This window comes from Falco biarmicus, chromosome 5, assembly GCF_023638135.1.
Source record: "Falco biarmicus isolate bFalBia1 chromosome 5, bFalBia1.pri, whole genome shotgun sequence".
NCBI lineage: Eukaryota > Metazoa > Chordata > Aves > Falconiformes > Falconidae > Falco > Falco biarmicus.
Window position 1 is genome coordinate 58390796 of NC_079292.1, and position 20224 is coordinate 58411019.

Here is a 20224-nt window from a genome sequence, read left to right on the forward strand (position 1 = left end):
CACAACTGTGTTAATGAGTCTCCAAGAAATCCTGTGTATGTGATGAGAACTTCTGGGCACAGGTGATTGATGAGATACGAGCCTTTTACTCTCCTCCTTATTTGTTTTTTCAATCAGTAAGGATGACCCTGATCTCGGCCATGTTTCTTCTGGTTCCCATGGAGACCACAGCTCATAAAGGGAGGGATGTTCCCTAGCAACCATATCTGCTCTTCAGCCTTCATTCCACCTCCATAGCTGGACTTCAGCCGGACCTGCCTGCTTTGTACTAACCACTGTAGCACCATGTCAGGGATCATGGACCAGGTGAGAGAGGTAGTTATAGAAGAGGCTTTGCCTCTTGTTAAATTCTGGATCTTTTTTTTAAAACAAAAAGACAAAAAAAAAAAAACCCAAACCAAAAAAACGCACCAAAACCAAAAAAAGATCCAATGTCAGTTTAATGCCTGTGGGGTTTCTCAGGTCTGGAAGGTCACCAAAATCTTGTATTTTGGAGGCCTGGCTGTATTTTGGAGGCAGGCATATGAGACCATTCTTGACCACATCTGGTGGCTGGTGAGAATGGTGTACCAATTCCTACACCTGCCTGAGGAGGTTAATATTCTGCCTGGGAAAGACAGTTCCATCTTTCCTCGACAGCTGCATGTCAGGAAAGCCAGAGTGTTAGGCTATGCTAAATGTACATTTTTGGGACTTTTTTAATTCAGAAAGAAAGATCAAGTTTAATCATTTTTAGCTCTTTGATCAAAATATGTCTTCTCTGGTATGTCATCTGTTGTCCCTCACAGAATTGGCCTAGCAGAGGAATAAGTAGGCATAGGTCTGTGTCTTCTGTTATCCAGGAGGATGGTAGAAGGGCTTAAAGTCTTTCTTGGCATCAAGGTGTAAGAGTCTCAGAGTGGTGCTTTGACTTTGGACCTTCAGGCTTAGAAGTAAAATGAAAATAAGGAATAACAATAACATCATATACTGTTACAAACTAGAATAGTAATAGTTGGCTTCAGTGTAATAGGCTTCGGTGTCATTTTGTCCAGGAGGAACTGGGGAAATGAAAGTTATCAATGAATGGGATTTGGGAAATGAGCACATTGCCTCATTACACAGAAATTCTGTTTCTTTGGAAGAAATAGGAGAGGAGGAGCTTTTACACAACAGACTGGAAAGTTCTTTCCGCTGAATATAGTAATAATAACAAACAGACATGGTTTTGTTTTAAGTAGGAGGTGGGAGGTAACACAGGAGTTTATTTAGCAACACAGATTCCTGCAGTTTGATCATGTGTAAATGTTTGGCTCTTCTTTAAAAAGAATGAAAAGCGATACAGAAAAGAAGCAGCTTGTGCCCTGTGAGCCAGGACTAGCTTCCTCTCGTCATCTCTTGTGGCCGCCCTGTTCTTTTTGTGGGAGAGGTTCTGTCTCAATACATTTGCAGAGTGCACAGCACTGATTCCTGGGGTCTGATTGATACAGTAACTTCAGCTTCAAGATCCCAATGTTGTACTAGACGTGCTGCTGCAAAGTACTGGCATAGTATAAAACAGAAGCTGCTGGTTCAAGTCAGCCCTGGTGAGTTGACTTTGAACTGGTAGGCTTCCTACACGTGGTGTCTTCATTCCAATAACTAGCTCAGGAGCAGAAGGTAAGCATATATGTCATGTCATGAGCTAATTTGACAAATGCAGCCATATATCCCTACCTGATCCAGATCCCATTTGTACTGATGCTAGTGCCAGCAGGCTCACAATTACCATATTCACCACTGTGGGCCATGGCTTCAGTTGTAACCTGTCACAGGTTGCACATGGGCTAAGCCTCTAGGATCCTGCTGAGATGAGAAACAGACCATCAGCAGGACATGACTGAGGGGTTCACAGACATTCCCTCTGCAGGAAAGGCATGAGCTTCCTCCTATTGCAGGAGGCAGTTTGCAAAGGCTGGGAGTTGGATCAATCACATCAGCAGGACTAGCAAACAAACGGGATGGTCTGTGCCAGAATCAGGGAAGAAACCCTGTCTCCAGCCTGTCTCTCTTCCTTTGCATAGACAGCATTGCACAGGCATTTTATATTTATCACCTCCTCTCCCCATTTTTTGTGGCCTTTGATACACTAAGAGAAGGAACTGTTGTAATTGTACAGTACATGACAGATCTGACAACTCTGGGTGCTATAGAATAAAAAAAATATCACATTTTCACTGAGTTTATTTCCATTTTGGCTTCTATCTGCACGACTGCATGCGAAAACTTTAGCAGCTCAGTATTCCCCAGAAGCACTGGTTGGCCGTGTCCTAGGCAGGCTGTCCCATGAGTTGTTAATGTGAAATCCTGCAGGACTTCTGTGCTTGTTTAACCTGAGAGGATTGTGGGTTGTAGGAACAACCGTGCAGGCAGGGACAGCTCTGTCTTGATCTAGGATGGTGTATAATACATTTGTGTGAGAATAACCTAGGTCATCTAAAGATAAGCAGGACGACTGTCCCTTTCCTTCCTGTCTCTGAGCCTGACACAGCCTTTGTTTCTGTTCCAAGGGTGTGCTAGAAGTTCCAACTTCCCCTACACCTGATGTGGCAGAAAGTGACTTTTTGCTGGCCAACAGTAGTTTAGGTAAGCAGGATGGCAGAGAAGCTCTCCCTCCTTCAGAGCTTGCTTTGCAGTACAGCTTGTGAGGCTGTGTTTCATTCCCTCCCTCTCTTCATGCCATTCAGATTTACATGTACCTCTGTGGGTGAAAACTTCTCAAACAGGGATCCTGTTGATCCAGGCTGATGGGTTAAAATCCACTTGCCCCAAGTGTGTCTTCCTTCACTGGTGGATTTGTCTCACTGTCTTGTTGCACAAGGACAGTAAGCCACTGATGTACTGTAAACTCATCAGCAAATACCCATGAGCCACAGAGACTGTAAGAGCGTGTTCGTGTTCATGAGAGTGATCCTGTCTTGGAGCGGCCTTTACACATAAAAAAACACAGACCTTTGTGTGCATGTTTGACCACAAGATTTTTACTTCCACAATTCTGTGAATGTTCATCTCTCAAGAGCATTTAAGACTCCTCAGGAGCCTTCACCTGGTTCAGCAGGAAGATTGGTATAATGCTGCTAGGTTGTTGGGTTTTTTCTCTTTTCTCTCCCTGTTTGGGATCTTTAATGTTTCTGGTTTTGTCTGACAATGACACCATGACATGTCCAGTTGTTTCGAGCTCCATTTATGGCACCATCTGTCATTAAAACAATATCAAATTCACTGAGTTAATGTTTTTGTCTTTAAGTGGAACCTGAGAAAGGGAAAAAGGAGCATCTTCCAGAAAGTTTAGGTCCCAGCAGAGAGAGAATGTCCCAAAGGAGCTCCAGCAGAGCCTCCTGGAAGATCTCCAAGGGCCCAGTGGCTCAGGGAACAGCACAGAATTCCACATCTGTTAAATCCCAGGCATCTCCTTTTGCAAAGTGCATTCAGACTGAAAAAGGGAGCAAACAGAGTCTGCAGGCCAAAACTCCCCCCACACAGAGTGCTCATTCAAGAAGCCTTGAAGACAAAAGAGAAGATAGTTCTGCCACTGAAGACCTAATAGTGGGGCATAAGCCAAGAGAGAGGAGCAGCACTTACCACCTGTCTGCAACGTCCAGGCAGCGGGAAGCAAAAGACACCAAATCTGTCTCAAATGCCAAAGAACCAGTAGCAGGCCAGCAGCAAACACTGAGGTCTAGAGGGCCTGGATCTTCCCAGAAGACCATCACAGCCAAGAAGATCTGCAGCAGATTAAGTGCCAAAGAGTCCTTAGCATCATTAAAGCCAGATATGAAAGCAGAATGGAAGCTCCTGGAGAACAGAAGCAGTTTAATCCGTGCTAATAACAAATATAAATTTGCCAGTGCAGCTGAACTTACCAGCAATGACGAGGTATTGGAGGAAGCCATTTCATGTATCCTTTGTGGCAGGTTGAAGGCTGGTTTTATGGTGTAGCAGGGTGCTGAGCAGGTGGGATATTAGCAGTATGTTAAAGCAGTTTTCTAGAAGACATGTAAAGGGATGGGTTTGGGCTTCACACTACAGGGTAGCGACACGTTCTGCAGACAGCCTGTCTCATGTCTTTTTTAATTTTGTTTTTCCATCCCGCTTTCATTTATAAGGTTGCTGCAGCCATACAGAGTCCCAACCCAGCAAGGCAAAACAGTGTGGTACCAGGACCCAGTCCAGGGCCCAACACCACCATGCCTTTCTAATTCCCCTGCTTTTTACCAGTCCTACTTGTCCCATGCAGTTTCAGTGCCTACAGAAGCCACTGAGGGAGACTCGAGGACAGACCCGGGTATGCAGGGGTGGAGATGCCAGGAGTTTGCTGCACTTAAGGAGTGTAGACTGACAGTGGCTCCTTGTTCTTCCTGTTTTCAGGAACAGGGAGCTCTGTGCAAGGCAGCATTGATCGTGGGACAGAAGAGAATCAGTGAGCGTACTGAAATGCTAAAAAACTCCTTGAACTCTACATCTTCTGCTGATTACAACCAGCTGGGTTTTAACCTGAGGTCAAATATTTTCCAAGGTGAGGGGACACGCTTAGATATGCCTGACCTTCAAAGCTGTTTCTGTCTACACTTTGCCAGGGCTCAGGTCAGCCACACTACTTTGGGTAGGGATCTGACTGTTGGTGACCCTTACTTTCTCCTCTTATCCCTTCTGTCCTTAGTCACTGCTTTTCCAGGCTGCAGTGCTTGAGGAAATGAAAGCTAGAGCCTCCCTTTCTATATATTCTAGCCCTCTCTTCTCTCATCTTTCACCCTTTTTTTTTTTCAAGGTGTGAAAAATGAAGGTGGATCATGACCACTGTTCTCCATGTTCAGAGATGTCCAAATGGGCACTATTTGCCATTCAATGTCCCCTGTCATCTCCAGTCCCAAGTTACCTCTGATTCCAATACTGACATTATTTCAAGACCTTTAGAGATGTGGGGCTCTGAAATGTCTTCACCAAAGCTCTGTTTCCAAGGTCCCCAGGCATCCCTCCAACTAAACACATATTGGGAATTAAGCATTCATCTCATTCTTGTTACCATCATGTCCAAGATACTCCAGAATAATTGTCTCTGATTCCAGTTTCTCATGTACCAGCATGAGACATTCACTTCCCTTATACAGTACATTCCATTACGAGACCTTGTGGGATATTGAAAACTGCATTGTCCTGGGTTTGTGCAGTCACACAGAAAGGAAGAACATCTTTCCCCAGGGAGCTCAAAATCATTATTATCAAAGAAAGAGTACAATAAAAAGGAAGATGATGAGGAAAGGATAAGAGATTAAAATAAAGCCCCCTCAAATGGCTAAAAGTCAAGAGGGGATAAAAGAAGTCACAGTTGGGAGCTATTTGTTACATATTATGGCAGAAAAAAAGCTCAGGAAGGCCTGGAGTGGTAAGATGGTGCTTTTCATGGAGCTGTGCTGCTGAATAGGAAGTTACTCGAATGAATGAGTGGGTTCAACAGGAGGTAAGTGGCACTTGACTAAAGAAAGGGCACTGGGATACGGATAAAAATGATACCTTGTGGCACCCTCTGTGTTGTGTCCCATACTTGAGGATGAAAAGCTGGTAAATTGACAAACACAAACTCCCCCCGGGACATTCTGAAGCTAGCACCTAGCCACACACCTGATCAGAGGTACTGCAGTCAACACATGCCTTTTCTTGAGCCCTTGGAACTGCTGGTGTTGCTCCCCTGCTCAGTTCAAGGACTGCAGTAGGGTGGTTTCTGTGTACAGTTCCTTATTTGCTGTTCCTTGTAGGTGGCCCACTGGAGAGCCGAAGCTTGATGAAAGATTCCTACACCCCTGATATAATTCAGAAGGCAATCAGGGATCCCAAGAATTGGCACGGAAGGAGGACTGATGAGCTAGGTATGGCTTCTGCCAGGAAAAATAGATCGCTGACTTCCTGAGATGGGTGCTGCTTCTGCCAAGGACAATGGATGGGTTTGGACAAAGGTGCAGGGGGACTAGAAAATGCCATTTTCACAAGAGAGGAGCTCTACAGCTAGAAGAATCCTTGACGGATGATAGCATTAGAACAGAGGCTGTAACTGTACTACGATTTGCCTTTACAGGAAAATGGCATCAGAAAAATGCCCTAAATCTCAACATGCAGAAAACATTGGAGGACAAATACGGGAAGAAAAAAAGGCAAGCCTAAGAAGATGGAGGTTGAGGATTGGAGTGCATTCAGCAAGAGATCTTTTTCCTCAGCCATCTAATAAACCTCCACCTAAAGCACGAACCCATTGCTTGCTAGTTGTCTGTGTTGCCATTGCTCTCTTCCCCTCTCAGTTAGGGTGTCTTTGGGGAGAGTAATGCAAGATAAATCTGAATGTGAATGCAAAACAAATCCCTTTCTTGGTCACTGTAAGGCGGGGCTGATCAGTGTGTGAGGCACACACCCTCACAGAGGGATGTGCTGGTGAAAGGAGGCCGTATAGAAATTCATCTGCTAAGCACGTAAGGTGGAGCAGGACCTGTGAGCAGTGTAAAAGGGTGATGGCGGGAGGTGGAAGGAGGTGTGCGGGTGCGTGTGTATGTGCAAACTCATGTTTGCCAGAAGGTTCACAGTACTTTGACAGCTGCCCCAGCAGTCCAGAGAGAAGTACAGAGGATGCACTGGGAATGAACCAGGCTTGCCCAAGGACCTGAATGCTGCCTCTCTCTCCCCACACTGAAGGCTGTGAAACTCCCACACATGGAAGCTTCAGGGCTGTATATGGATAGCAGCTAGACACACCAAGCACAGGACCAGCTCCCTATTGGTGTTTCCAAGGTGAATTCATGGACTCTTGCCAGAAAGGCACAAACCAGCATCCACGCAATAACCTGGGCACAACTCTGTATGATTGGTACCAGATGTCCACATGGGGTAGGAAAGGAAGGTTCTCTGCCCACCACTCTAGTTTTGTTGTTTTATCTGCCACATGGAGGATTTCAGGGAAAGCTCTTACCCTGGCAGGGAGCAGCACAAATGGGCAAAACCAAGTGGAACCTCACCTGAGGAGGCATCAGGGTATTCACTAAAGCCCGCACTATTTGTAGGTCAAGCCAATGCAAAAAAACACAGCTTATCCCACCTAAAGGGAACAGGAAAGCTACAAGAAGCCCCAGGACTTCTCCAATTTGCAAATCGCCCCACAATGTGAATGGACCCTTACCAAAGCTCTCATAAGCCCTTTCCCTTGGTCAAAGGTAAATAAATGTCTTTCAGAGAGAAGCATGTGCTTCCAGCACACAGTCTGCACAATCTGAAGTTCAGGGACTGTACCTGGACAGTAAGCAAGGACCGCCCAAGGGCTTGAATGATGCAAGACACGTAGGGTCTTCAGGGCTTCCTGATGTGTTTTTCTTACAGTATTTAATGGGCCTTATTGCAGGATCCTGCCTTCCATCTCCAAAGCACAGCAGTTTGGAGCAGCAATCACAAAGTACATGTCTGGGAATGGTGGTGCCCTGATCTTTCCTGTCTGGTCCCAAGCTTTCAGTATTTTAAAAGATTGTTGCCTGCTCCCTCATATGAACTGTTTTGGGGCAGAATTGGGGTTGTTACTTCACTCTTCATCAGCTGGGGATTAGATAACAATATGCTGACTTCATAAAATAGTGAAGGAAGTTAAAATGTAACTAATGATAATCATTTTCCACCACCAATAATTAACTGTTTGGAATTCAGATGTTTCTGGGCACATGTCCAAGTCATTCAGATTAATGAGACCGGCCAAATGGCAGCTTGTAGAATCTTCCCTGTGGGTTTTCCTTGTACATCAGCACCAAGTGGCTCCTGCCTGACCACACATCACTCTAGCTTCAGCTGAACAGCACAGCTCTGTAGGAACACCCTGTTCCCAGTGTTGCATCCAGCAGTGATGACCAGCATGACTCCAAGTACATAATAAATGCTGTCTTCAGAGACTGCAGCAGCTCCTAGTCCAGAAAACATAGAACTGAACAGAAATCTACTGACATTGTTTGGCATTCTGAAAGCGAGCAGTTCAGGGCACAGTTAGCTAATACACAAAACATAATGTGGGCTGAATCAGCACATAGATTTACAGGTCTATTTCTAATAGACATTAGGGCAGGCAGGCTGCAGGATTATGGTACAGCTTGCAGCAAATGCCCTTTGCTATCCATGAAAGGCTTATTAAGAGGCTACATCAGAAGGGAAACAGACTGAAAGGGCTTGTTGGTGCATCACTACACTTTGCCACAAACTGTGTTGTTTGCCTCCTGCAGTGGAGCAGAGTCACTTTGTACACTTTTTACAAATCAAAATATTTTCATAAGCACTTCAGTGGTACAAAACAGTTGGCATTGTCTAATGCACTCAAGTGGGTGACAGCTGTTTGATGCTAAATGAACATACATGTGGCAATCCCCCTTCATCTTCTTTGCTTTGCCAAATGTTACAGCTCAGCCAGGGGCAAAGACTTTCTGATAGGTGACACACAGAAAGCTGTGGAGATCACTGAGGTGATAGCTTTCAGTGAGGCAGTGAAGCTCCTGGGAAGAATCAATACCTGAACTCTCTGCGTGCTGAACGGGCTAGCCAGCACCTTGGCAAGGAGCATTACCCTGCGTGGCCCTCTGTTGGCTACAGTGCTTTGGGTATCCAAACATGCGTATTTAAAGCCAGCTTTGGAATCTTCGTAGCATGTCAGATGCAGTTAGACAAGAACAGGGCTGAAAGAAACACTTGCTGCAGCTGAAACCTCCCTTCTACCCATTCCTCTGGTCTCAGCAGTTCATTCCTTCTTGCTTGTTTTGTGCTGGTGCTGACACTTCCCTGCCCAACTCTGAACTGACTCAACTTGAAAAACCAGCAGAAAAATCAATACAGAAAAGCAAAGTTTAACAGGTTAACAAATTAAATTTTCTAAGCAAGCGATCTTGTTGCAGGCAAGGCAATGAGTGATGGGGTATGCAGATGTTGAGGAAGAGGAGTGGAAAGGGAGTGGAGGGGGAAATGGCCTTTCACTGCCTTTTTCACGCAGTGAGAAATCAGTTGGCCTCCGCTGTATTGTCTCACAGAACTCAGCAACACAGGTAGCCTGTATTTAAGTGATTTTACAAGGTCTGGTCATTGGGTGGCAGCTCTGAGCCAATGTTTTTACCTGACAGGACAGAACTTGGAAAAAAAATGGGTTCTTCTCTGGTTTAGCTAAACCGTTCACCGAAATAGCTGTGTAAGGACTGTTTCAGTCATCTATAAACAGTCAATGCACTTGAAATAAAGATAATCATTAGCATTTTGAAATAAAAGAGACCAATTACATCCAAGCTTCTGCAGCACTCTCCTCATACCTTCTGGTTATCCTTGCAGTAATGGGTATTTCCCAGCTGAGGCTTACACATCCCTGCAGTTGAGGCACAGATCATTTTGCAGGATATCAGTTTTACTAAAGATTTCCTGTTCTCTAGCCAATCTTTTCTTTTTTTTTTTTCTTTTCATTTAACCCTCTGACTTCTGCCTGTCATCTCATGCTGTCCTGAATGATTCCAACCTTTGGTATCACCACTACAAATGATTTTGAATGGTTCATTAAAGAAATAGAAATAGTAACAACTGCAAGAACAGGAGGTAGTCACTGCAAAAACCTTTTCCAGAGTCTTCAGCCTGCTGTTAAATTCAATCCTTTATGCTGTAAAGCTTACACTGAAATAAAACTTAAATTGAGAGCTACATTTATCCTGAAGTAAGCCCAGTACTCCTAAAATAATGGAGTACTTGCAGCAGTAAGTATCCTGCCTGTAATGGGATAAAAGAGAATTCCAGCCTGCTTGGAGTAGCTAGAGATCACAACAAAGAGGGAACAAGTGAACTGACCAGGGGATTTCACTCTTGGGCACTAGGGTTGAAATACAATTGTGTCTTAAGTTTAAAGGTATTTAAAACCCTTATCCATCAAGAGAGAATAGTGTTCTGAGGGGTAGGAATTACCTGTGGTGTGTTCCCCTTGACAGCGATAGAGCAAAAGAGCCCTGGAGCAAGAAAGTAAAAAACCTAAAAACCAAACCAAAACCCAAATGACATGTTCCCCAGGGTTCCCTTTGGGTTGTGTTTGTCACAGACTCCCCTCCAACAGCACCAAGGCTTCGTGGGCTGGAGCTGCCAAGAGCAGCGACCCCGTATCAGAGCTGGGATCATGCACTTGGAAACAGCAGGAGAGGTTTCAGAGCAACATCTCCTTACAGATGGGCAATGGCCTCTCTCAGCTCTGGGCAAAACTGGCATGGGCTCCATTACCAAGAAGCTTTCAAGTTCTATGGCCGATTTTAGTCAACAGACCTACCAGTGTTTATCTGAGTTGCCATTTTATCCCTTTTAATAAAATTCCTTTTCTTTTAAACCATTGGATTCATTGCTCTTGAGCAGAAAAACTGATTATCCAAGCTCATTAAGTGCCCAAGAAAAAATAATTCTCTTTTCCTATAACCTCAGAGGCTTGAACTGAAATTGATTACCTATTTTTAGAAAGGAGCCCTAGCTAAATCTGGCTTCTTACTCTGCCAATCATACCTATCAGGGGAATGCGAAGCAAATCTATCTAAATGCAGGTACATGGGAATTATGGCCTGTCCCTTTTACCAAATACATTAATGTAACTAAGAAAGGGGAAGTGTTGCTTGAGGTCTTTTGCCATGTTGGACTAGAGGCTGGAGAGGAGAGGTAGCCTTTGCAGAAAGAAAATGGGATTATAAGGGTGTCATTTTTCAAATTTTTGTCTAAGACCCCTACAACTACAGCAGGCTTTTCTGAATCTCAAAGCCGGCTTCTTTCCTTTCCACAACAGCTTTCTTTAGTAGTCCGAAGATCTGAATGACCTCAATGTTCTGTGCATTGTCTTGCTTGCCACCGATGGGTCCATCATCATGTGCAGACTATCTGATCATTTTAATGGATCTCCAAAACTTATTTACTTGGTGGGGGGGGGTTGAGCTTGTCTCGCTGCCAGGTGCCCACCAAGCTGCTATATCACTCCCCATCCTGGACACAGCCTAATCTGGTACAGTCATGTCCATGCTGCCCACTGGGAATGGTTGCTACCCTGTGCTATCTCCCAAACTGTGCCAGGTTGTTATTTTGGAGAGCACTAGTTGGCACAGGCCAAACCATGGAAGGGACAGTGCGGACAACAAAGCAGTGCAAGCAGTTACAAGGCAGTGCTTGCTACTACAGCTTGGCCCTAATTTATTTAGCAGTATAGACTCAGGCAACGTGACTGCTAGCATCAGCATTTGTGCAGCTCTTGAGCTTTCAGTGATATTTTGCAGTTAGGTCTTCAAAGAGCGCCTGTCTCTTATAAGCACTGAATGTGAAGCTAGACAAAGGGAGAAAACAAAGATTTCAAAGAAGTAACAAACATCTTTCCTTCACATGTCTTACAAAAGTGTATATTAGAGCTGATCCTCTCTCTAAGAGGCAGGTAATTATCATGAAACCCAAGAGTCAATTTAATTTGTGTCAGCCTTCTCATCTGGTCTGCAACCTAGGATAGTTTCCTAACAGAACACTATGGTCACCTGCTCACTCTGAAGACCTGACACAAATTTGAGGTTGTATGGACAGTTTGGAGCTATTTCTGATCAGCTGCACTCTGGCCAGGACCACTGCAGCTCTTCTTTGTTCTCATTCTGTTTTCAAAGTCGGACTTTGCTTCAAGGAGCAGGAGTATGTAACTTCCAGCGGATGAAGAGGTAAGGGAGTATGTGTATGTTCATGAGTCAGGTGGGCTGGGAGGAATTCAGCCAACAAGATTTCCACCCGGTTAGGCCAATGCCTTTTTCCAAAGGAAATACAGAGGAAGAAAGGAAGCAGGTTTCTATCCTCAGATTTCCAGCCGGTAAAGTCAAGATCTGCAGCTGCAGCGATTAATTACGATTTCCATAGATGCTTGGAAGGTATACACAGATTTAGGAGATACACAGGTGAAAATGCTTTGTTCCTCCCCATCGCAATGGGTGATATCCATTCACAGCCTGCTCTTACCCCGTGGTTAGTAAGGAATCTTTCCAGAGAAGAGTAGGGAGTGGGCTGCTTGCTGACCCATCCAGCACATGAAAGCAGCTAACTGCTCCACCTCCTCAGAAGTGTTCTGCCCAGTGAAGCCTACCTGGCTGCCCAGCCACGGTCTGACAGCTTCCTGAAGAGAGAGAATAGAGATTGTAACACTTCTGAGAAAAGGGAGATCACGTTAAAGCCAGGAAGAACCAGGAGCCATGGGCACAAGAACACTAGTAGCACATTTTGTGATAGATGCTTAGGACAAGAATGAGCTTCCAGACATTCCATTGTATAATTAGTTTTACCACTTTATCAACCTGTATTTTAGAAGTAATCTTTTCTAAATAACTTTTATCCAAATAACCTTGCTGTTCTTATTTTTAGGGCCATGCTGTTTCCCTACATAGACACAGTAGAAACATTGCTACAGGCAATGTTTAATAGATTGATGCAGGTTAAAAAACTGTCAATCTTCAAGTATTCCTGGCAGCTTCATACCTTTGGTTTACTCTAACATTTTCAATCATCTTTTCTCTCCTTTGTCCTTGCTCCTCTTCACATTTCAATACTTCACATTCTCTAGTCAGAACAAGTTGAGATCCTTTTTGATCTTCACGAGCATTGCTGCTGTGCTGCAAGGGTGCAGGTGGGACAGCTACCTTGTTAGGTGACCCCAGCTAGCTCGTGGCTGGACCTAACTTCAACCCAGCTAGAGAACATATCTTTCTACAGAGGCATTTCAGCCATTAACAGTCCGCAAAACCCTACAGAAGGAGCCTGCATGAAAAGTACCATTCTCAGTCTCCCAGGTGAACTCCTCACTCCATTCACTCCAAGGCCCCTTATAATCCAGAGGCGTATTCACCCTTGCACGCATTTTCCCCCTATATGCTGTAGATGATGCCAGCATCTGCAGGGTGAGGATGAAGGGAGGTTCATCATTGCTGATAATTAACTTCTGGGGAGCCTGGGGAGAAGAAAGAAGCACAAACGATGAAGGTGAGAGGAACCATCTCTCCCATTTGCCCAGCAAAGAGAAATCCAGGACTGCTGCACTTTCTTAGAGTCACCTTGTCATATTGGTTGCTTTTCCAGTACTCAACTTCGTATCTCTGTTTTATGAAGCCATATCGCAACTTGTGTTTTATCCACCTCAGTTCGTACTCCCCGTTCTCCGTCACTGTTACTGACACATTTGTAGGCGGCAGCACCTTGACTGGAACACACGGAATGTCTCAGAGCACTTATCAACACACTGGCCCAGCACTCCCTTCCACCACCGGGGATAGCTTCCAGGGAATGAAAACAACATTGTTTTATGCAATGTAAGAAGTCTCAGCTTTTTAACACTTTTTAATTCTCTGCATCTTCATTTTCTAGTCAAATACAATAAACCACTAGACCATTAAGTAACAGAAAATCCATATCCATTAATATTGACGGCACTCCCTGTGTACAGACAAGCACTACAGCAATATTTGAAACATCTCTACCGCTCCAACACATTTCCAGAGATTTTCAGCTCTCTTGGAGCTACCACCTGATATTTTCACCCACTGCAGGAGTTCTCCCAGCTGTGCTTTGGGCAAAGCAGCACCAGTACCTCCAGATACACACAGATGGAGATGTTTCACCTGGAGCACCTCACTCAGCAGAAGAGTCCTACCTCAGCCGGTGCTCCAAGGGCCGCTGCACAAACCCACATGTGCTCCACTGGTGTTGATGGCAACGCTTGGTGGTGGAGAGCAAGAGCGAGGCAGCCTTCTGTTGTTGGAGGAAAGGAGGGAGAGCAGGGAGGGAGGAAACTGGGGAGTTTGGAATATGCACACTTAAACATTTTATTTCAAAATAAGTGTATCCTCCTGGAAGGGGAAGCAGCTTCAAATCTATTTTGCCCTTTTCCCACAGGCTCCCGTGAGAACGTGATTCATTTGGGAGGGATTCAGGGCAAAATCAATTCCAACTCAAAACCCAAGCGCAGCGCTTTCTGTTCATTGAAGAATAAATCTTTGCATTCCATTTCGCACAAATGATATTTCACTGGGCAAGTCACTTGCAAACAGAAAGAGACCCACTTCTGCCTCACCCAAAACAACATTTGTTGCACCTCCTCATAGCACCCGAGAAGGGAAAGGCCGTTCATTTGCACAACCTTTACCACAGGCTTTACACATTCATTTGCACAACCAATCCAGGGCAGCTCAGCCCCTCTGCTCTTACCTCCCAGGACTCCCACTCCCGCTTGTAAGTGACTTCATAGTCCAGTGCCTTTCCCAGCCCTTGGATTCCATCAGCTGCTCTCCAGGTCAACAAGAAGCCTCTTGATCTCGTCAAGCTGACTGAGAGGTTTTGAGGTGGGAGGGTCTGAACTGAAAGGTGAAGGCACAACCCAGTAGATGAGATAGTGAGGACAGGGACGTGAAGAGGGGAAGAAAATTCCTAGCTGATGTTCTCTGACTGAAAGAATCTGGATATTTAACAATTTTCCTGACTTGTTACAAATAACCCATGGGGTTTTTGACCACAAAGTGCAAACTCTACAAGGCCTAGGATGAACAGAAGGTGAAAGTAGAGAAAGTGGTGATGTTGTGCAGCTTTATAGCAGCTTTGTGAAAGAATATGCTGTAATGCATGCAAAGCATGTTGCTGAAACAGAAAGGTTTTTTGATGTCTTCACCCAATCCCAATTAAGACACTAGTTAGCTGGCAGGTCTACCCCATTTTTTTCTATTGTAGTCACTGAAGGTGGACTCAATGCAGGTTTTGAATGTGGTAGTATGTCCTTAAAGCCATTTAACTTCATTCTTACTTATGCTTCAGGTTTCGGGGCTGACCCTAGATATTCAATACACTAATCTAAGAAACAAATACTCAAAAATAGAGACAAGACTTAGTGGTTTGTCTCCACCATTCTGAAACAAGTAGAGATTTAGCTTTACCTGCAGTGTGAAGTCAAATCTGAAGTTGTAGTTTTCTTGATCATGTGCATGGATGTGACACATCCAGTGCATCATGAAGTTCTGGCAGTGAGCGTGGTTTCCAGCTTTGTGGGACCTGCAGGTCATTTCTTTGTTCCTGGTTACACAGAAAAAAAGCATGACTATCTGAATAGGGTGTTGCTAGATGGCCCAAAGAATGGTTTGTGAAACCCTCCCTACATGCTATTTTATTCTGTTTCTAAAGCAGTTTACCACTGTGTTATGTCAGTATACTCCTGTATTTCATTAAATGACATGAATAAGTTCTCTAATACCAAGCACATCTGCTTTATTTTCTGTTCCTTTTCTCAAAGGAAGATGCACTCACCGTAACTGTCTTTGATTGGTAGGTATCTGGGCCCTGAGCACAACCTCTCTCACACACACCCTGCAAGGGGTTTGGTTACCCATGCTCAAGGCTGTCTAAGCCAGAATCAGCCTGACTTGGGGCCTCCCCACCTTCGCTCAGAAGCTGCTTTTAATTTTAGGCTCTTGCCTTTGGTCCTTGCCTGTGCTATGATGCTGCCGTGTCTGTGCCTGGTGATACACGTTGCTGATTGTGATCCATGGAACTGACTTCCTAGCTTGACCTTAAATCTGCCAAGTGAACAGAGACTTCCTTGGTGATCTGGATGGGTCCTGATCCTGGTCACTCTCACTGTTCTGCTTTTCTTGTTACTGTGGGATTACACCATTGCCAATGAGGTCAATGCCTTGCTGTCACCCTCAGCTTCTAGCTCACCTTCCCTCAGCAAGCAAAGTTTGTCACTTCCATAACAGTAGGGTTGGCAGTGTACATGTGTACATATGTCTGTTATGCTGTGCTTACACTAGAGAAGTCAAAGAAGGCAAACCAAAGAAACAACTAAGAGTTGGGACAGAAGTTTTGTGAGGACTGTGGAACTGCAGTCCTCTTACAAAAAAAAAAAAATTCCATGCAGATGCTGTGCAGTCCTTTGTGTCACAGGAACACTTCTGTGGTTTGTAGACTTCAATCCACAGCAAACTGCTGTAGAGGAATGAAGGCAGTGTGTTGATTAACATTGATAATATGCAGCTGTGGCCTAGCTACGAAGGCAGTGGGTTGGTTGACATGGATGATGTGCAGCTGTAGTTCGTTCCTGCTACATGGTTAAATAGCTCTGAGGGGTGTGGGAGAGAGGGTTGGATGGAGGAGGGGTCTGGACTTAGAGACAAGAAGCAGTGTGGTCTGGCCTCTGGAGGATGGAGAAACAGCCTGGACAATAGAATGTGACCTGCAGTAAAGCCTTGTTGCAGCTTGCTAGTTTTGCTTGTGCTGTAACAATTGGTGCCCTGTGTGAGGAAAACTGATCTGGACTCTAGCTGTGACAAACTGCTAACATTTGGTATGTGATTCAGTACTATAGGGATTGTAAGGATCACCTTCTCTTTTGATTTCAACAGCTGTCAGGTTAACTCATGAATGAATCCTACAGCTCTTTCTGAAAAATAAAACCAAGATAACTTCTTCCTATTTTCATGTGTTTTTTTTCTCTCCCTCCAATCTCTTTGCTGTTTCCCACTTCATTTCCTGCTTCTATTATTCTTTTTCTCCTTCCCCTCTCTCTTCCTCCTTCTCTGTCCCTTCCTCTCCTTCATACTCTGCAGTTTGACTGTTCTGTTTTCTTCTGAAAGGAAGCAGAAGCAACAAAAAGATAGTGCAAGATGTAGCCTAGTATCTCTGAGAGGAAACCCACCAACTTCTGTTTTCTCACAGTTTGTTTTGCAGAAATTATTTCACCATAGCTATGCTTTTACCAGCATGAAGAAGAAGCAGTTGTCTTTGCCATTCTGATTAGTAGCTATCACTGCTGCAGCTAGTGCAACACATCCTTCTCCACTCTGGTCCAACAATTAACATGTCCTGGCACATTTTTGTGTGTGTGTGCTTTCACAGCAAAAGCAGGGGAAAGTGATTGAAAAGATAATGAAAACAAGCATGCCCTGCGTCCTGTTCTTCCTCGTCCTGTACAGATCCAACTTTCTGCTTAGTCTGGACATAACACTGGTGTTTGCAAGCTGTACTCTATGCTGGCTGCAAGCCCAGTCTTCTGTCCTGTTGCTTGGCTCCATCTCTTATGTTCAGCAGCCAACCCCCTTTAGACCCTTCACAGAACACCAGCCAGGCTTTTAGTTTTCACAGTAGTTGTTAGTCACGTTAATAAATTTATGAGCCTTTGAATATTTCATCTATGTGCAAGTTGTAGGAGATACATAGTCATTATAACACTGTAGGGTCTGCATTCGGATGCTCTCTGAAAAGAGGAAATAATCAGAAGATGGATGTGGATGAAGGAGATAGTGGGAAATAGTAAAATGAACACAAGCTCTGCTACTGTATTGGAGAAGACAGAGAAGTGAGAAGCTGGGTGATGAGATCTGCTGGGAATATCCCTGGTGTAGTTCAGCTCATACTATGTGGATTTCACAAATAAAATTTGGCTCTTCATAGGAGAGCCTGAAAGCAAGAAGTCTCCAACAGCAGCTGCTGCTCTTAGTGTAGGCTGGGTCATCATTATTTTGCCATTTATCAGAATTTTATCATGAGTCTTAGGACTGAGAAAGCCTCAACTTTATCACTCTGCTTGTTTGCACATCAAAATGACATGCAAGGAAAGGGAGATTCTGGCCTACGGCCTGTGAAGAAAAGCTGGAATTGTTTTGTAATAGGTAAAATTAACTTTGAAGAAATATTCTGATTCAAAAAAAGAGTTAAGCTTGGTGATTTTAAGCCTCATTGGACTTCATGCCTTTGAAGCAAAAGGGCCTCATCACATTGGCTTAAACCTCAAATACATCTTCTCCTCTCTGTTCCTCACTCATCCCCAGACAGGAATCACAGCCATTCTGATACAGTGAACTATGATCTAAAACTTGTTATTGTCCCTCTGTTTCTCTTCCTGAACTGCAGAGGCCTGATGGTCCATGAAACTCTGAAACAGATGGAAAGCTGGTAAAGCAAGTGTGAGTACAACACAGAAAGCCTAAAGGAGCAGCTGTCCCCAGTGAGAAACCTGTCTCCTATGAATGACCTTTTGATATTCCCAGTAGTGGGAAATGAGAGTACCAAGACCAGCTAGGCAGTGCTGAATAGGCATTTATTTAGCTGACCACTCACATCAGCATCAGAGTCCTAGGATCAGCATAATTCTGAGTCCTGGTAAATCTCTGCAAAGTTTTGCAATAAACAAGGGTCCAAGCTGAACGGGAGGACCCCAGGACCTAGGCAGTGTAGTGCTGACTTTTGTACTCCTTAACAACAGAAAGATTCTGGGAGACATGTAGAAAAACAACTTCTAAGAACATAATTATAGATTTTTAAAAAGCCAAACAAATGCTTTCACCAATTCACTGCTCTTCTAGCAGTCAAGAGATGTCTCAGTAGAAAGGCAGTAAGTGCAAGATATGAATGATTTATAGTTTCAAGGAAAAAACCAGATGCCTCATTAAGCAGGACATTTAGTTTTGCCTTTGTGGGTTGTTGTGGTGGTGAATACATTCACGTGCCCACTGAACAAGTCCACTTGCCTTAGCAAGAGTCAAGCCCCTAGGAAATCACATGCAAAAGTGAGGGGCACCCACTACTCTGCTTAGCTATGGTGGCATTAAAGACACAGAAAGGAGAAAGCTTCCAGACAAGGATAACTTGTTTCAGAAATCTAGCAGCTGAAAAATTTGTGTCCCTCTGTCAGTTAACAAACATACCTCATAGGTGGATTTGCAGAGAACCTGGTTTTCCTTTTTCTTTTGTGAAAAAGCTCTGTGCAAGAAGGAGCAGTCTCTGTGTTGAGGAAGGGCCATTGTTAACCTGCCACCCTTCCCTGAGATTTCAAACTCCAAGAACAGGGGCTGGAGTTGTCTCTGCTATGATGAGAACTACTGATGTAGGATCAGCTTGGTTGATAGTTCTTTTCAGAAACAGCAGTCAAGAGATGGTGAGGAATCATTTTGCCATTCTTAGAAACCCTAAGGCAGCTGATGCCTAATTCTGCAAGAAACACCTGTGCCCAAGCCAAGTCACTTTCAGGTCCATAAAGTGAAATATGATGCAAAGACAAGGTTGTTTCAGTCATTGTAGGTGACCAACTGACCAAAGGGATATTCCATACTATATGGCATCATGCTCAGTGTATAAAACTGGGGGAAGAAGGGAAGCCCTGTTTGGCAGTGCCTGTTTGGCATAGCTCTGGTAACTACGTGTGTGTACCCTCACAGTCTCCTCTTTCTGTCACCAAGGTGAAAGAATAAAATAAAGGGAGGATGGAGAAATATCAGGCTAAAAGAAAAGGTACAATAACAGAAAAGAAAGGAGGAAAAAAAGAGAGGCAAATAGTCTGAAACTCACCTTGAATAGTTCCAACTCCCAAAACCAAGCATGGAGTCAGAAGAAGACTGATGAGCTCTCTCATCTTCAAACCTTTGCAACAAGCATGATCTTATGTCAGGCAACAACTCCCTGCACCACTGGCTGTTCTTCCTCAAATGCATATATGTAGATAGATATATATAGATATAAAGCGCCTATCACCATATTGTTAAATATGGTTTGACAGCCACTATTTTTCCTTCTTTGTCACCAGTTGTAGCTGAAATCAAAACTCATGTGGTTAGCTGGAAAAGTCTTGGGCCTTCTGTTAGCCCCAAACTGCCTTTTCATCAACACTGACATGATCTCTCAGAGTAGCTTCATATGAAGGTAATTTGTTAATGGGAAAACGTTCTGCCTCTTCACCAGAGGACAAGGACAAAGCTTGCTGTTTAGAACTAATGATAGGATTTTCCACTTCCTTCCTTCACAATGAGAGTAAGAATAGCCCCTAAGTTATGAGAAGGAATTAGTTATTTGTGTTGATCACCCATCTGATCCATACAAAGTACACTCGCTGTTCCAGTGAATCATGAACTGCTCCAAAAAGAAACATCTCCTTCCATTTCTTATCACTCCTACTCACAAAAATGTACTTCTGGTGGATTGGGAGATCCAATCCTCCTATTTCTTCACTTTAAGACCCGATTCACAGGGCTTTTAAGTCCTTGTTTGTCTGAGGAGAGAGGGCTCCTTTGCCAATTCTTTCCCCACAGTCACAACACTTTAGCCTCACCTGAACACCGAGTGGTCTTCCAGGTGCTTCACAGCAGGCGGTTATTTGACTTTCTCATTGATCACTCACATGGAGTCTGTGCAAATGCAACTGCCAGCG

The 20224-nt window shown here is 44.2% G+C and overlaps 1 protein-coding gene and 1 long non-coding RNA gene across 5 annotated transcripts; one reads left to right on the forward strand and one right to left on the reverse strand.

Annotated features, from left to right (window-relative positions):
- Positions 1–3978: 3978 nt before the first annotated feature.
- On the forward strand, positions 3979–7875 carry CIMIP4 (ciliary microtubule inner protein 4). 2 transcript variants are annotated; one of them, XM_056340356.1, is made up of 4 exons: positions 3979–4303; positions 4387–4534; positions 5772–5882; positions 6089–7875. In XM_056340356.1, exons 1-4 carry the CDS (start codon positions 4250–4252, stop codon positions 6172–6174), a joined length of 399 nt encoding a protein of 132 aa, XP_056196331.1. In that variant the 5' UTR covers positions 3979–4249; the 3' UTR covers positions 6175–7875. The 2 variants fall into 2 exon arrangements, with proteins under 2 accessions (XP_056196331.1, XP_056196330.1); XM_056340355.1 differs by having other exon boundaries at positions 3979–4534.
- A 4716-nt stretch (positions 7876–12591) lies between these two features.
- LOC130150765 (uncharacterized) lies at positions 12592–20224 on the reverse strand. 3 transcript variants are annotated; one of them, XR_008822373.1, is made up of 5 exons: positions 20126–20224; positions 14964–15099; positions 14245–14393; positions 13095–13788; positions 12592–12991 (listed from the first exon to the last, which is right to left on the reverse strand). It is a non-coding gene; the product is annotated as an uncharacterized LOC130150765 (long non-coding RNA). The 3 variants fall into 3 exon arrangements; XR_008822372.1 differs by lacking the exon at positions 20126–20224 and having other exon boundaries at positions 12596–12991; positions 14964–15223; XR_008822371.1 differs by lacking the exons at positions 14964–15099; positions 20126–20224 and having other exon boundaries at positions 12600–12991; positions 14245–14452.